At 35.5% G+C, this 18,558-nt stretch overlaps 1 protein-coding gene across 1 annotated transcript in view; it reads left to right on the top strand.

The window, feature by feature from the left end:
• Positions 1 to 18,558, top strand: part of HFM1 (helicase for meiosis 1) — a 125,415-nt gene that overhangs the window by 75,884 nt on the left and 30,973 nt on the right. Inside the window, exons 28-29 of the mRNA XM_065874603.1 lie at positions 123 to 226; positions 698 to 832. Of these exons, the coding sequence (XP_065730675.1) occupies positions 123 to 226; positions 698 to 832 (239 nt within the window). The remainder of the gene's footprint in view (positions 1 to 122; positions 227 to 697; positions 833 to 18,558) is intronic.

The raw sequence follows: 18,558 nt of genomic DNA, 5'->3' as shown, positions 1-18,558 counted from the left end.
CACTTCAGTTTACTACCAGATAGGACCTATCTTAGGATCAGTTAGCCCTTGAACATTAATTTATTATTTCAATTCATTTAGTGTTCAAGATCACTATTAAATGATGCATTACTCTTTTTCAGGGATTCTGTTTTGCTAAAAGCTGGGAATTGGGCTAAAAAGATTGATGTGAGGCGAGCTCTTAAATCTGAAGATCTTAGCATAAATCTAATTAGTTCTGAATATGGTAAGTTCATTGAAGTAATGAAGACATGAATGTAAAAAATATGATAGCATTTAAAAATTATTTCCATTGTGTAAAACAGAAAAACAACATAAGTGATATTGTGTAAAAATAATTTATTTAAGTAAAATGAATAATTTTAAAGGAAGCTTCATATATTTGGATATGTAAAAGATGGCAGAGACTAGGATAATAAAATAAAAATTTTATCTGTTCATTTATAGACATTTTATTTTTTAAGATAAATTTCAATTACTGTAGGAACATTGATTTTTATTTTTATGACAGATGTATAAATTTTCATTTGTTATACTTTTTAAAGTATCTTTAAAACATTTCTATTTCCTGGACTTGTTAGACTTTCCAGTTCAAAAAGGTATAAAATATAGCAGGTATAAAAACAAATAAATGGTCTCATGTGTGGATTTATATGACTTAAATAAGCATTTGTATGCTTTTTTTTTCTTTTTTCAGTTGGACTTGATATACAGCAGAAATTTACAGTCTTTTACTTAGGACCCAAGAGATTTGGAAATCAAATACTTATGCAAAAAAAACCAGAAACAGAGATGTCCCATTTTAAACATTCAATAGCAGTGCCCAGTAAAGGTAAATAGCTGTATTTAGTCCTGTTTTGCATTAAAGCAAAGATATGGCTGAGGGTAGTATCATTAGTATAGTACTGCTTCATTCAGATTGTGGATACTCTGGAATTAGATGTTTAGACTTTCTAATAATTGCATTAATAATGTACAGTAGGAATTCTTAGTGTTAATATTTGTCAAAATTGGGGTGATTTTTGGAGCAAAGAATTATTTGACTAGTTTTTTGTATACATTTCCCCCTTTTCATACCCACTCCATTCTTATGGCCATGTCAGGGGGAGAGCAAGTGATATACAAGAATTAATGGATTTGATAAGGCAAAGCAGGTGACAATTTTTTTTTATTATGGGACATTCAAATAAAGATGAAAGTAGAAAGAAGTGTATATTGAACCTTCATGTACTCATCACCCACCTTAAAGAATTATCAACTCAGGGCTAATATAGTTTCATCTGTACCTCTGTTTAGATTTCCCCTTGTATTTTTTGAAGAAAATCAGATATCATATTATTTCCTCTGTAAATGTTTCAGTATATATTTGTAAATGGTAAGGATTTAAGAAAAAAATACTGCGTTACTCTTAGACATAAAAAGCTAATAGTAACTAATAATTATCCAATACTGAGTTAATGTTCAAACCGCTGATTACTCATAAATGTTGTAGATATATCATCTTGATACCATCTAGACATACCAGATTGGCTCCTGAATCCTTTTGCTCTGTCCCTAGTAGTCTTGACAGCTTCCTTGCTTTGTGAGGTTATATGATGTTCTAGGCTTAACCTTTTATAATTCCAGACCCAGACCTGTAATAAGCCTTTTCTCCAAAGATACCTGGTTTCTTTTCATGATAAATAGTTTTCTGTGTGCTGGAAGAGCTCATTGCCATTGACTGATTATTATCTCTTGCCTTTTCCATGTACAGATTTAGGAAATATGTGATTTTTTTCTTTTTGAGATAAAATACATAATTGATTCATAGTTAAATGTCCAAATCAAATTCAGGGCTGTAGTATTTATCCTTAAACTCAATAATCTGTATCTCCTTTCTGCCATGCTGAGAGATTTGTTTCGCAATAACTCCCAAACTGATAGAATGTCACTAATTTTCTTTTTTTTTTTTAACATCTTTATTGGAGTATAATTGCTTTACCATGGTGTGTTAGTTTCTGCTTTATAACAAAGTGAGTCAGCTATACATATACATATATCCCCATATCTCCTCCCTCCTGCATCTCCCTCCCACCCTCCCTATCACATCCCTCTAGGTGGTCAAAAGGCACTGAGCTAATCTCCCTGTGCTATGCGGCTGCTTCCCACTAGCTATCTATTTTACATTTAGTAGTATGTATAAGTACATGTCACTCTCTCACTTTGTCCCAACTTACCATTCCCACTCCCCATGTTCTCAAGTCCATTCTCTACGTCTGCATCTTTATTCCTATCCTGACCCTAGGTTCTTCAGAGCCTTTTTTTTTTTTTTTTTAGATTCCATATATATGTGTTAGCATACGGTATTTATTTTTCTCTTTCTCACTTATTTCACTCTGTATGACGGTCTCTAGGTCCATCCATCTCACTACAAATAACTCAATTTTGTTTCTTTTTATGGCTGAGTAATATTCCATTATATATATGTGCCATATCTTCTTAACCCATTCATCTGTCGATGGACACTTAGGTTGCTTCCATGTGCTGACTATTCTAAATAGAGCTGCAATGAACATTGAGGTACATGACTCTTCTTGAATTATGGTTTTCGCAGGATATATGCCCAGTAGTGGGATTCCTGGGTCATATGTTTTTTCTATTTTTAGTTTTTTAAGGAACCTCTATACTGTTCTCCATAGTGACTGTATCAATTTACATTCCCACCAACAGTGCAAGAGGGTTCCATTTTCTCCACACCCTGTCCAGCATTTATTTTTTGATGATGGCCATTCTGACTGGTGTGAGGTGACACCTCATTGCAGTTTTGATTTGCATTTCTCTAATGATTAATGATGTAGAGCATCCTTTCATGTGTTAGTTGGCAATCTGTACATCTTCTTTGGAGAAATGTCTGTTTAGGTCTTTTGCCCACTTTTGGATTGGGTTGTTTGTTTTTTTGACATTGAGCTGCATGAGCTGCTTGTAAATCTTGGAGATTAGTCTTTTGACAGTTGTTTCATTTGGAAATATTTTCTCCCATTCTGAACGTTGTCTTTTCGTCTTGTTTATTGTTTCCTTTGCTGTGCAAAATCTTTTAAGTTTCATTAGGTCCCATTTGTTTATATTTGTTTTTATTTCCATTTCCCTAGGAGGTGGGTCAAAAAGGATCTTACTGTGATTTATGTCACATAGTGTTCTGCCTATGTTTTCCTTAAGAATTTTACAGCATCTGGCCTTACATTTAGGTCTTTAATCCATTTTGAGTTTATTTTTGTGTATGGTGTTAGGGAGTGTTCTAATTTCATCCTTTTACATGTAGCTGTCCAGTTTTCCCAGCACCACTTACTGAAGAGGCTGTCTTTTCTATATTTTATATTCTTGCCTCCCTTATCAAAGATAAGGTGACCATATGTGCATGGGTTTATCTCTGAGCTTTCTATCCTGTTCCATTGATCTATATTTCTGTTTTTGTGCCAGTACCATACTGTCTTGCTTACTGTAGCTTTGTAGTATAGTCTGCAGTCAGGGAGCCTGATTCCTCCAACTCTGTTTTTCTTTCTCAAGATTGCTTTGGCTATTTGGGGTCTTTTGTGTTTCCATACAAATTGTGTAATTTTTTTCTTGTAGTTCTGTGAAAAATGCCAGTGGTAGTTTGATAGGGATTGCACTGAATCTGTAGATTGCTTTGGGTAGTATAGTCATTTTCACAATGTTGATTTTTCCAATCCAAGAACATGGTGTATGTCTCCATTAGTTTGTATCATCTTTAATTTCTTTTATCAGTGTCTTATAGTTTTCTGCATACAGGTCTTTTGTCTCCTTAGGTAGATTTATTCCTAGGTATTTTATTCTTTTTGTTGCAATGGTAAATGACAGTGTTTCCTTAATTTCTCTTTCAGATTTTTCATCATTAGTGTATAGGAATGCAAGAAATTTCTGGGAATTAATTTTGTATCCTGCTACTTTACCAAATACATTGATTAGCTCTAGTAGTTTTCTCATAGCATCTTTAGGATTCTCTGTGTATAGTATCATGTCCTCTGCAAACAGTGACAGCTTTACTTCTTCTTTTCCGATTTGGATTCCTTTTATTTCTTTTTCTTCTCTGATTGCTGTCGCTAAAACTTCCAAAACTATGTTGAATAATAGTGGTGAGAGTGGACAACCTTGTCTTGTTCCTGATCTTAGAGGACATGGTTTCAGTTTTTCACCATTGAGAGCAATGTTGGCTGTGGGTTTGTTGTATATGGCCTTCATTATGTGTAGGTGAGTTCCCTCTATGCTTACTTTCTCAAGGGTTTTTATCATAAATGGGTGTCGAATTTTGTCAAAAGCTTTTTCTGCATCTATTGAGATGATCATATGGTTTTCTCCTTCAATTTGTTAATATTGTTTATCACATTGATTGATTTGCATATATTAAAGAATCCTTGCATTCCTGGGATAAACCCCAATTGATCATGGTGTATGATCCTTTCAATGTGCCATTGGATTCTGTTTGCTAGTATTTTGTTGAGGATTTTTGCATCTATGTTCATCAGTGATATTGGCCTGTAGCTTTCTTTCCTTGTGACATCTTTGTCTGGTTTTGTTATCAGGGTGATGGTGGCCTCGTAGAATGAGTTTGGGAGTGTTCCTCCCTCTGCTATATTTTGGAAGAGTTGGAGAAGCATAGGTGTTAACTCTTCTCTAACTGTTAGAATTCTCCTGTGAATCCATCTGGTCCTGAGCTTTTGCTTGTTGGAATATTTTTAATCACAGTCTCAATTTCAGTGCTTGTGATTGGTCTGTTTATATTTTCTGTTTCTTCCTGGGTGAGTCTCGGAAGGTTGTGCTTTTCTAAGAATTTGTCCATGTCTTCCAGTTTGTCCATTTTATTGGCATATAGTTGCTTGTAGTAATCTCTCTTGATCCTTTGTATTTCTGCAGTGTCAGTTGTTACCTCTCATTTTTCATTTCTGGTTCTATTGATTTGAGTCTTCTCCTTTTTTTCTTGATGAATCTGGCTAATGGTTTATCAATTTTGTTTACCTTCTCAGAGAACCAGCTTTTAGTTTTATTGATCTTTGCTATTGTTTCCTTCATTTCTTTTTCATTTATTTCTAATCTGGTCTTTATGATTTCTTTCCAACTGCTTACTTCGGGATTTTTTTTGTTCTTCTTCCTCTAATTGCTTTAGGTGTAAGTTTACGTTGTTTATTTGAGTTATTTCTTGTTTCCTGAGGTAGGATTGTATTGCTATAAACTTCCCTCTTAGAACTGCTTTTGCTGCATCCCATAGGTTTTGGGTTGTCGTGTTTTCATTGTCATTTGTTTCTAGGGATTTCTTGATTTCCTCTTTGATTTCTTCAGTGGTCTCTTGGTTATTAAGTAGCATATTCTTTAGCCTCCGTGTGTTTCTATTTTTTATCGATTTTTTTCCTGAAATTGATATCTAGTCTCATAGCTTTGTGGTCAGAAAAGATACTTGGTATGATTTCAATTTTCTTAACTTTACCAAGGCTTGATTTGTGACCCAAGATATGATCTATCCTGGAGAATGTTCCATGAGCATTTGAGAAGAAAGTGTATTCTCTTGTTTTTGGATGGAAAGTCCTATAAATATCAATTTAGTCCATCCTGTTTAACATATCATTTAAAGCTTGTGTTTCCTTATTTATTTTCATTTTGGATGATCTGTCCATAGGTGAAAATGGGGTGTTAAAGTCCCCTACTATGATTGTGTTACTGTCGATTTCCCCTTTTATGGCTGTTAGCATTTGCCTTATGTATTGAGGTGCTTCTATGTTGGGTGCATAAATATTTACATTTGTTATATCTTCTTCTTGGATTGATCCCTTGATCATTATGTAGTGTCCTTCTTTGTCTCTTATATTAGTCTTTATTTTAAAGTCTATTTTGTCTGATATGAGAATTGTACTCCAGCTTTCTTTTGATTTCCATTTGCATGGAATATCTTTTTTCATCCCCTCACTTTCAATCTGTATGTGTTCCTAAGTCTGAAGTGGGCCTCTTGTAGACAGCATATATATGGGTCTTGTTTTTGTATCTATTCAGCCAGTCTGTGTCTTTTGGTTGGATCATTTAATGCATTACATTTAAGGTAATTATTGATATGTGTGTTCCTATTACCATTTGTTTTGGGTTTGTTTGTTATTGTAGGTCTTTTCCTTCTCTTGAGTTTCCAGCCTGGAGAAGTTCCTTTAGCAGTTGTTGTAATGCTGGTTTGGTGGTGCTGAATTCTGTCAGCTTTTGCTTGTCTGTAAAGTTTTTAATTTCTCCGTCGAATCTGAATGAATTCTTTGCTGGGTAGAGTAATCTTGGTTGTAGTTTTTCCCTTTCATCACTTTAAATATGTCTTGCCACTCCCTTCTTGCTTGCTGAGTTTCTGCTGAAAGATTAGCTCTTAACCTTATGGTTATTCCCTTGTATGTTATTTTTCCCTTGCTGCTCTTAATATTTGTTCTTTGTATTTAATTTTTGATAGTTTGATTAATATGTGTCTTGGTGTGTTTCTCCTTGGCTTTATCCTGTATGGGACTCTCTTCACTGCCTGGACTTTATTGACTATTTCCTTTCCCATATTAGGGAATTTTTCAACTATAATCTCTTCAAATATTTTCTTGGTCCCTTTCCTTTTCTCTTCTTCTTCTGGGACCATATAATTTGAATGTTGGTGTGTTTAATGTTGTCCCAGAGGTCTCTGAGTCTGTCCTCAAATCTTTTCATTCTTTTTCCTTTATTTTGCTCTGCAATAGTGATTTCCACTATTTTATCTTCCATGTCACTTATCCGTTCTTCTGCCTCAGTTATTCTGCTAAAGATTCCCTCTAGAGAATATTTACTTTCATTTATTGTGCTGTTCATCATTGTTTGCTCTTTAGTTCTTCTAGATCTTTGTTATTTTCTCCATTCTGTTTCCAAGATTTTGGGTCATCTTTACTATCATTACTGTGAATTCTTTTTCAGGTAGACTGCCTATTTCCTCTTCACTTGTTTGGTCTGGTGCATTTTTACCTTGCTCCTTCATCTGCTGTGTGTTTCTCTGTCTTCTCATTTTGCTTAACTTACTGTGTTTGCGGTCTCCTTTTTGCAGGCTGCAGGTTCGTAGTTCCCATTGTTTTTGGTGTCTGCCCCCAGTGGCTTAGGTTGTTTCAGTGGGTTGTGCAGGCTTCCTGGTGAAGGGGACTAATGCCTGTGTTCTGGTGGCTGAGGCTGGATCTTGTCTTTCTGGTGGGCAGGACCGCATCCGGTGGTGTGTTTTGGGGTGTTTGTGACCTTATTATGATTTTAGGCAGCCTATCTGCTAATGGATGAATGGGGTCGTGTTCCTGTCTTGCCAGTTGTTTGGCATAAGGTGTCGAACACTGTAGATTGCTGGTTGTTGATTGGAGCTACGTCTTAGCATTGAGATTGAGAGCTTTCACCGTTTGATATTACGTGGAGCTGGGAGGTCTCTAGTGGATCAAAGTCCTGAACTCAGCTGTCCCTCCTCAGAGGCACAGGCCTGACACCCAGCTGGAGCACCAAGCCTGTGTCAGCCACACGGCCAGGCACGTGGGGAGTTTCTTGCCTTTTGGGTGTCTGAGATTCTGCCAGGATTCAGTAGGTGTTCTGTAGGAGTTTTTCCACATGTAGTTGTATTTCTGATGTATTTGTGGAGAGGAAGGTGATCTCCATGTCTTACTCCTCTGCCATCTTGAAGGTCTCCCCACTAATTTTCTTTATTCTACATTATACACACAACAAAGTCTCAGGATAACAACAGCAAAGTGCACTTTTTTTTTTTTGGTCACACTGTGCTGCTTGTGGGATCTTAGATCCCTGACCAGCAATCGAACCCATGTTCCCTGCTGTGGAAGCACAGAATCCTAACCACTGGGCTGCCAGGGAATTCCCCAAAGTGCACTCTTAATGTCATTATTAAAAATACTTTAAGGTTTTTATGGTAAATATTTTTATTCTTAGACTATATCTCACTAGGCATGTGTAATCAAATTACTGTGTTTTAACATTACTTGGAATAGATCTTCTGTGTGTGGGTATCCCACCAACTGTCTACACATGTACTATTTTATTTATTATTTTATTTTCTGTTGTTTGAATAGTTTTTAAGAATTAATTCTGACTGATAGTAATGTAAAACATTTACAGTGTTCCATAGCAAATCTACAAAACAAACACTAAATGTTGTTAATACTTGAGGCATAGGCAGTCTACCATACAGTTCTTCCTTATTCACTTGGTTCTATTTTCACTGCTTTGTGAAAGGCCCAGTAAAGGGAGCAATTAACAGGTACTGGGGAATGTGAGAGCAGCAGCTACCTACCAAAGTAATCTAAACAGTCATGTTCTCTGTATAGTATAGGTAGTTATAATAAACAGTAATTGCAGTGAATGATGGCAAAAGAGGACATACAGAACTACTCTGTGAGCCGAGGAGCACTCATCCTCCTCTTTAAAGAATTCAGAGGAGCTTCCACTTCTGGGCAGAGGTAATTTGGGACAGGCCAATGCTCTGATAGCAGCAATTATAAAAGCCTACATAAGTTATAAAAATTACAATTTTTAGGACATCTATTAAAGCGAACTAAAGGGACTAAAATTCCAGAGAGGGAGAGCCATTCCAGGGCTGAGGAGTCAAGGATCCATAGGCTCTTAAATAAAAGGCTGGGTAAGCCATGCCTTAAAAAGGGTTTTATATGATCAGCTACTCACCATGTTTGCCTGACAGAGGAAAAAAGAAACCCTCTATGGTGGAATATAACATAATCTGGAATCTGTAGATATAATGTCTGCCATACAATAAAAAAATTGTGAGACCTGCAAAGAGGAAGGGCCATATGACTCATAATTAACTATATAAGAAAATGAAGCAACTCTGTGGATGATTCAAATGGTGGCGTTGGCATTTAAAGATTGTAAAACAACTATGATTAATATTTTCAAGAAAATAGAGGAAAAAAAAGACAAAATGAATGAAATGATGGAAATCTTAACCAGAAAATTGGAATTTCACTTAATCTCAATTTAAAATTGGAATTTCACTTAAATCTCAATTTAAATTGAGATTTAAGTGAACTTCCTAGAACTGAAAAATAAAATATCTGAAGTGAAGAACTCTTTGGGTAGGTTTAGTAATAGATTGGATATGGCCAAACACAGGATTTGTGAACTGTTAGACATATCAATAGAAAATGTCTAAATGGAACCCCAGAGATAAGAGAACAGAAAGAACAGAAAAGAGCATAATACTCAAAGTGCTAACATATGCATAAAGGCTGAGAAGCAGTGTAGAGAAAGAATGGGACAAATGCAATATTTAAAGAGACAATGGCTGAGAACATTCCAAAATAATGAAAGACATCAACTCACAGAGTTTAGAATTTCAGCAAACCCAAGCAGAGACAAATACATAGAAAACCACACTGGGGCACAATATAGCAGAACTGCTGAAAATCTTCAAAAGCAAACACAGAAAAACTACACACTACCCTCAAAAGGCAACAGTGAAACTGACAGCTAACTTCTCAGCAGTGATGATGGAAACCAGAAGATAATGGAACAATAGCTTCAGAATGTTGCCAGCATAGATTTCCATGTGCAGTGAAAAATATCCTTCAAAAATTAAAGTGAGATCGAGACATTTTGAGAAAAAAAATAACTGAAGGAATTAATTATTACTGCTAAATTTATCAGCCAAATTTATTGGATTTGGTTCTTTGAAAAGATGAATAAATTTAAGAAGTCCCTACCAAGACTGGTAAAGAAGAGATAAAACATGAATTAACAATATCAGACTTCCCTGGTGGCACGGTGGTTAAGAATCTGCTTGCCAATCAGGGAACATGGGTTCAGGCTGTGGTCCGGGAGGATCCCCCATGCCGCAGAACAGCTGGGCCCATGTGCCACACCTGCTGAGCCTGCGCTCTAGAGCCTGTGAGCTACAGCTGCTGAGCCACGTGCCACAACTATTGAAGCCTGCGAGCCTGGAGTCTGTGCTCTGCAAGGGGAGAGGCCACCGCAGTAAGAGGCCTGCGCACTGCAGTGAGGAGTGGCCCCCACTTGCCACAGCTGGAGGGGGCCTGCATGCAGCAACGAAGACCCAATGCAGCCAAAACTAAATAAAATAAATTAATTAACTTTAAAAAAGTATCGAGAATGAAAAAGGTGATATTATTACAGATCCTACAGGTGTTAAAAAAGACCCCAACAAGATATGAATAACTTTATACCAATAAATTTGACATAATTTGGGTAAAAAGGAACAAATACCTTGAGGAGAAATATTACCAAAACTGACAGAAGAAATAGAAAATCTGAGTAGTCTTAACACTAATAATGAATTTGAAGCAATTTAAAAAAAATCTTTCCATAAAGAAACCCTGAGCCTTAGATAACTTCATTGGTAAAATTTTCCAAATATTTAGGCAGAAATAACATCAAACTTACCCAAACTTTTCCAGAAAAAAAGAAAGAATATTTTCTAATATTTTAATTTTTTTGAAGGCCAGCATGACTTTGATTTCAAATCCTGACAAGGACATTAAAAGAAAGAGAAATTATTCATCAGTCTATTCATGAATATAAATCCAAATGTTCTTAACAAAATATTAGCAAGTGGAATCCAGCCACATATTTAAAAAGTATAATACAGCACAGTTAAGTATGGCTTATTCCGTACATGCAAGAGAGCCTTAGCATTTAAAAGTGGATCAATATAATCCTTACATTAACAGGGCAAAGAACAAAAAGGAAAAAAAACATGTGATCCTCTTGATAGATGTCAAAAAAACTTTGACAAAAATTCAATGTTAATTTTTCATTAAAAATATATAGCAAATGTATATATATAGCAAATACACAATAGTGAACTATTTTTAAACTTTTCTATTTAAATGGAGAATGATGAATGTTCTCTCTTACTATTCAATACTTCTTTTCAACATTGTGCTAGAAGTCCTAGTCAGTACAATTATATAGAAAAAGAAATATAAGGGATAAGGGTTAGGAAGAAAGAAATAAACTGTCATTACTTGAAAGCAACATGATTATGTACCTAGAAAATATAAAAGACTCTATGGACACACTATTAGAATTAATATATATATTTAGAAACATCACTGGATAAAGAGTCAATATTAAAAATTGTACAATAACATCAAAAAAGCATAAAATACTTAATAAATTTAACAAAATAAGTGCAAGATGTGAACACTGCAAACTTCAAAACATCATTGTAAGAAATTAAAGAAGACCTAAATAAATGGAAAGATATGCCATGTTCATGGATTGGAAGTCTGAATATCATTAAGGTGGCAACATTTCCCAAATTAATTCACAGATTCAATACAGTCCTTATCAAAATTCTAGCTTTTTTTTTTTGGCAGAAATTCACAAGCTGATTCTAAAATTCATATGCAAATGTAAGGGACTCAAAATAGCCAAATCAATCTTTAAAAAAAAGAACAAACATGGAGACTCACAATTCCTGATTTCAAAACTTACTATAAAACTACAGTAATCAAGGCAGTGTAGTACTGGCATAATAATAGACATATAGATCAATAGAATATAATTAAAAGTACAAAAATAAATCTATACATCTATGGCCAATTGATTTTGAACAAAGATGCCAAAACAATTCAGTGGGGAAAGGATAGTATTGCAACAAATAGGGCTGGGCATCTGGATAGCCAGTTGAATTAGTTTGAACCTCTACTTCATACTATATATAAAAATTTTCTCAAAATAGATTAATGACCTAAAGATAAGAATTAAAACTTAGAAGAACACATGGGTGTATATTTTCTTGACGTTGGATTAGGCAGTAGTTTATTAGATATGACATCTGAAGCTCAAGCAACCAAAGAAAGAAAAACAGATGAATTGGACTTTATCAAGGTTAAAAATTTTTGTGCTTCAACTGACACTATCAAGAAAGTGAAATAAACCCACAAGATGAGAAAATAGTTGCAAATCATATATCTGATAAAGGACTAGAATCTAGTATATATAAAGAAATCTTACAACTCAACAATAAAAACACAAATAGCCCAATTAAAACTGGTCAAAGAATTTAAGTAGACATTTTTCAAAGAAGAGCTACAAATGGCCAATATACAACATGAAAAGATGTCCAACATCATTCATCAATACAGAAATTCAAATCAAAACCACAGTGTGGTATCACCCAGTAGGATGGCTTTAATAAAAAGATGGACAGTAACAAGTGTTGGCAAAGATGCAGAGAAATTGAAACTCTCATGCTTTGGTAGTGGGGATATGAAATGGTGCAGCTGCTTTGGAAAACATTTTGTCAGTTCCTCAAGAAGTTAAACATAGAATTACCCAGGAATTCCTCCTCTAGGTATATATCCAAACAAATTGAAAAATATTCATACAAAAACTTGTACATGAATGTTTATAGCAGCATTATTCATAACAGCCAAAAAGTAGAAACAACCCAAATATCCATCAACTAATAGATAAGTAAAATGTGGTAGATTCATTCAATGGAATATTATTCAGCCACAAAGAGGAATAAACTACTGATACATGCTACAACATGGATGAACCTTGAAAATATTATGCTAATGAGAGAAGCCAGTCACAAAAGATCAGATATTGTATTATTCCATTTATGTGAATGTCTAGGATAGGCATATACATAATGACAGGAAGTAGATTAGTGATTCCAGGGGCAAGGGGTAGGAAGAAATGAGGAGTGACTACTAGTGGGTTCATGATTTCTTTTTGTGGTGATGACAGTGTTCTGGAATTAGATAGTTATGATGGTTGTACGACCTTGGAAATATACTAAAAACCCACTGAATCATGTACTTTAAAAAGGTCTTTGTGGTATGAATTCTATTTCAATTAAAAAATTTTAACATCAGTTGTATTACTACTTACCAGCAAAAAAATGATAGAAATCATAATTCTGAAAATACCATTTACAATAGCATTAGAAATCTCAAATATCTAGTAATACAGTAGCAAAAGATATGAAAGACCACACTACAGAAAAACTAGAAATCTCATGGTGTATATGTTTAGATATAAAAAAGGAAGAAGGTTTCTATCTTTCAATGACTCCCTTTTTCTTAGAACTGACTGCCACATCACAGAAGTAGGTTGTTTGTCTTGTTTGTACTGCATTCTCCTCAGACCCCTGGTCTGGCCACTATTTTTCTCACAGCAAAATTATCAGGAACCAGGGTGACCTTCTTTCATTCAGTTCAAAGTCCAAATTCCTAGATGAAAAGAAATACCTCAGTTTAAGAAAGACAATTTAGAATTAGGACTGCACTAAGAGAATATAAAATCAGAGCTGTCGGTGGCCATCCTTTACCATGTGCAGAAATAATCAAAGTTAGCTGGACCATGTAAGAGAAGACTAAATCAGAGGTATAGAAAGAATCAAAGGTGAGAAGGCCAGAGCTGAAGTTCTGATGAGTTTCCATTTCTTGGTTTCAGTCCCTCGTGATGCCTAGCTGCATTGCTGCTTTTGGATTCTGTGAGATAGCTATGTTCATGTAATACATTTCCACCACCCACCACATGGGTTTTTTTAAAAATAGCTTGAATTCTTTCTGTTGCTTGCAACTGTAGTGAAAATTACGATGTTTACTATACTTCCTTCTAGCATGAGACTTTTTTTTTTTTTTTTTTTTTTTTTTTTTGCGGTACGCGGGCCTCTCACTGCTGGGGCCCCTCCCGTTGTGGAGCACAGGCTGCGTCCCGGACGCGCAGGCTCAGCGGCCATGGCTCACCGGCCCAGCCGCTCCGTGGCATGCGGGATCCTCCCAGACCAGGGCACGAACCCGCGTCCCCTGCATCGACAGGCGGACTCTCAACCACTGCGCCACCAGGAAAGCCCTAGCATGAGACTTTTATGAGAGCAAAAGTCCCCCACATTTTCAGCATAACCCTGTGGAAAACAGATAAAAGATGCTTCCTATCAGGCAAATGTTTTATTATACACATACCCCCTTCACATACATATATTATACATAAAACCATCCTAAATCTTATGAACATTCAGATTATATAATTCAGTTCTTATATGCAAATTCAAGTATCCCCAAATAAAGTTGTATAATTATACCTTTATATATAACATACATACACTATCTGCATTTTCTTTCTCAGTAACTTACACAATGAAGGGGTCACAGATTTACCCTACTAAGGTTGTGACAACAGCCTTTTCAAAACAATACAGATTTCAGTTTTTCTGACCTCTTGTCAGACCATTTTATTAAATGATAAAAACTGATATTTAGTTCAGAGAATATAGTTGCTAAATGATTGTTTCCAAATGTGCTTGTAGGTTCAACAAATATTTTAATATTTTATACTGCCAAATTGTAGGACCATATTTAAAAACAGAAGTATGCACCTTAGAGTACAAATATAATTAGAAAATTTTTTTATGCTTCCTACAACTCTTTCAAAAATATTTATTTTTTAGTTGTTTCTCACAGTTATAGTCCAAGAGATAAAATTTTTGTAAAATTTTAGGAAAAATATTTTAGCTGTTTTTAAGATTAGGCAGTGTGAAAAATACACCTTTTTAGTTGTAAATTTTTTTAACTTTTATTTTTATCATTTAAACTTCTTATCCTTTAAATGCATTCTCAATAAGAAATATGGGCTTTGTTTACTTTGAAGAAAATTGATTTGACATTAATAAGTTCATCTGCATTTGCTATGCCATTTTGAGTGTGAAAATTTAATGTACTTGAAGAATGCAAGGATAAAACCAGTGCCCAAGCAGTTTGGAAGTGTGCACATTTAAATACTAGTCAAAAGGCAGTCTGCTTTTCTTTGTACTCTTTGGTGTATACATGCATTAAATTGCAAAATCAAGGACTCCAATTCATTAGTGCTATCCTTTTCTTGATAAATAACAAAATGATAGTGTAATATTTGACAAAAAAAACGAAAGGAGATTTGCTTTCTCATTTAAAAAGTAAAATTATAAAGTGCATAAATATGATTAGCATATATCAGGAACTGCAAAATAAAAAGTAATATTCTTTTAAAAATATTAATTCCAGTAGCTTATGCACCGACCACATTATTTGAATTTATAGTTAGGATGTGAAGCTGTGTCAGGGATGCCTCCTATTTTTAATTTTTTTCTGGATTTTTTTTTTTTTTAAGCAACTGACCCTTACCCCACTGGTCATTATCGACCCTGTTAAAGTAATTTTAAGTATTTACTTCAAATATATTTCTAGTTCATATTAATGATTCATTTTGCTTTAAATACTTGGAAACGGGAACTTTAAAAACATGTAAATTAATATATTATGTGACAGAACTAAGAAAATATATTCATTTCAGATTATGATAGTGATGGGGTATGGGATCTGTTAATTTTATACCTAAGTGTACAGCTTAGGTCAGTTTTCTCTCAGAACCTTTTTTTTCCTTCAGAACCTTATTTTTCCAATTGACAATCTCTGTAAGCTTGTGTTTGTTAATAAGACAAATTCAGACAGTTCTCAGACTTAGGGAGTGGAGTTGCACTTATGTATAAGTGGAGGAGCACTTATATTTTCTAAGTATCATTTCTAACAGAAATACAGTAGAAGTTTTGTCACTTAGGTAGTAATAGCCGTATGCTAGTATTCTGTAAACAAACTTGTATATAGTTCTCATTCCTAGCAAGACTCGCCAACACTGCCTTGAAATTTTGGGGTGTCCCCAGAATCTCTATAATTAGATTTCCAGATCCTAGTTAGTTTCCACCACTGGGAACAAATGTGTATAGTCATTGTGCACCATCTTGTGGTAATGTTTAGAAGTTCATCTATTAGAAATTGTTGGATAAGGGACAAAGTGACTCCTTATCACTTACTTCAAAACAACAACCTTCAAGGGGTTTCCTCCTATTCTTCCCACCCCACAAACTGTAGATTCCTTCCCTAAGTAAATTAAATGCATTATATGGGGAAAACTAAGGCAGCTAGTATAACTAGTAAAGCAGGGTGGTTGAGAGATCAGGCTCTGGAATTAGACCACCTGAATTAGAATCTCAGATTTGCTACTTATTATTTCATAGTTTTGAACATGTTACTTAACCTCTTTATGAATTAATTTTCTCATCTGTGGAGATATAATAGGACTGCTGTATAGGCAGACAACCAAGGATGAAGAGACATTTGAGGAAAATGTGGGACATGTGAAAGAAAGCCCAAAATAAGTAAACAGAAAGTGGACAAAAGAACAACCGGATAATTCAGAGATGTAATAAAACGTAATATAAACTAATCAGTAACATCAGAGAAATTAAAGACTAAATTGAAACCATAAAACAGAATAGCATGCTGTGAAAAAAATAAAAATTAAAGAAGAAGAGCGAGCACAGGGAAGTAAAAATTATGATTTAAAAAAAAAAAAACAAAACAGCTTAGCTGGAGAGCCAGAAAATAAAATCAGTATAATCTGAATGAAAGCAAAAAGACAAGGAGACAGAAAACATGAGACAAGAGGGCAATCTGGAGTCTGATACCCGACTAATAAAAGTTTCAGAAAGACAGAACAAACAAATCAGAATAAATAATTTGAGAAGATTCACTAGACTTAAAGTGAGACATATATCTATGCATCAAAAAGGCTTACTTAGTGCTGGTTAGGATGAATGAAAGAAGATCTACAAAGGAAGCAACGTTTCAGAACATCATGGATAGAGAGAAAATCATAAATGTTTCCAAGGAACAAAAATTGAAGCAGTTTTAATGTTTTTATCAGCAACACTGGATGGTAGAAGACAGTGGACTTAAAAATCCAGGGGGAAAATTATTTCCAACCCCGTGTTCTATACCCAGGAAAACTATTAATTACGTGTGAAAGTAAAATAAAGACATCTTAATACATTCAAGGATTCAGAAAGTTTAACTCTCATACATCCTTTCTCAGGCAGTTGTTCTAGGATGAGCACAATCAAACAAAGCAGTTAACCAATAAAGAAAAAGTCAAAGAATCCAGCAATAGTGGATTCAGCCCAGAAGCTTAATGAAAGGAAGTTCCAGGATGACAACTATAGCACAGGCCTAGATTGCATTGGGAGGAAGATGGAGGGCTCAAGAAAGGAGATATATATTGGGGGAGTAAATGGGTGAGGTGTTTTCATATAGTTGCCTTTATCTTTGAAATATTGAATGAACTAAAAAAACTTTAGGTAGATATTGCTAGACTAAAAGTCAGTAAAACTTCAGGGAAAATAATATGTTGCTCAAGAAAGAAAAGCACTCCACTTGATTCTGCATTAAAAATATTTTTACCTTCTATGTATCTCTCGAATTAGTCCATTCTCTTTGAATCTACTAATACTACCACTCTAGACTGTTACTGTAATTTTCTTTTATCTGCTCCGTCCTCTCTCAAATCCGTTCTCCTACAGTAGCCTCTTAACTAGTTTTCTTTTTCTTTTTTTTTGCGGTACACGGACCTCTCACTGTTGTGGCCTCTCCCGTTGCGGAGCACAGGCTGCGGACGCGCAGGCTCAGCGGCCAGGGCTCACGGGCCCAGCCGCTCCGCGGCACGTGGGATCTTCCAGGAAGGGGCACGAATCCGTGTCCCCTGCATCGGCAGGTGGACTCTCAACAACTGCGCCACCAGGGAAGCCCTTAACTAGTTTTCTTGCATCTACTCTGTCCTCTCTCAAATCTGTGCTCCATACTACACTCCACAGATTGCTTTTTTCAAAATGCAAATTCAGTTATGTCCCTTCTTTGGTTAAAACACTTCAGTGGCTCCCCATAGCTCCTAGAATAAAAGATCCACATCATTAACATCCACTACAAGATTCCATACTAACACTAAGTCAATCAGTTCCTAAGTAGCAGTGGGGTGCCAGCTGCTATGTAGTCTTGCCTCACCTCCATAGGATTGACTGGTAAAGACACAAGCGACCCAAATATATTTAGATAGTTTACTACTTACGCAGACAGCAAAACATGATCAGCATGGTATCAGTTGCATGCATCCATAATCCCAGAGAATGACACTGAACTGGAGGGACCAGATGAGAATGATGGGTTGCTTTGTTTTTGAGGAGTCAACTCTAGGCTGCAGCTAAGCAACTTTATAGCCTACAGCTGTACCTGAAAGGGTCAAGGTGGAAAGTCCTATGCCTTACTAGAACCAGGAGACAGATGAGAAACTGCCTCATGACAGCCTTATGCAGGATAGGCAGCCTCCTGCAAGCTAAGGAGGCAGATGAGAAATAGCCTTTAACAGTTCCTCACAAGACTGGCTATCTTGACATGTCCCAGGGAGGATCAGAGGGCATTCTGTAACTAACTGAGTCTTGCCTAGGTGGAGACATGCAATCACCAGGGTGCCATGGTGGAGCTGTTTCCCTAGGAATATAGGCTGATCTTACTACCACTGTAGTCTCATCTCATGCACTCTCATTTTTTGAGCATCAGCCACATTGACCTTCTTTTAATTTCTCCACGTGTCATGCTTTCTCTTGTTTTTGAGCTTTTTCTTGAAAAAAAGCTTTCTCTTGAAAGCTTCTTCATATGCTATCCCTTTCTTTCTCCTACCCTTTGCCTTGTT

Source organism: Phocoena phocoena, chromosome 1, assembly GCF_963924675.1.
Source record: "Phocoena phocoena chromosome 1, mPhoPho1.1, whole genome shotgun sequence".
In the NCBI taxonomy this organism is placed as follows: Eukaryota; Metazoa; Chordata; class Mammalia; order Artiodactyla; family Phocoenidae; genus Phocoena; species Phocoena phocoena.
Note: the sequence above shows the minus strand (reverse complement) of the source record. Positions and strands in the feature narration are given on the sequence as shown.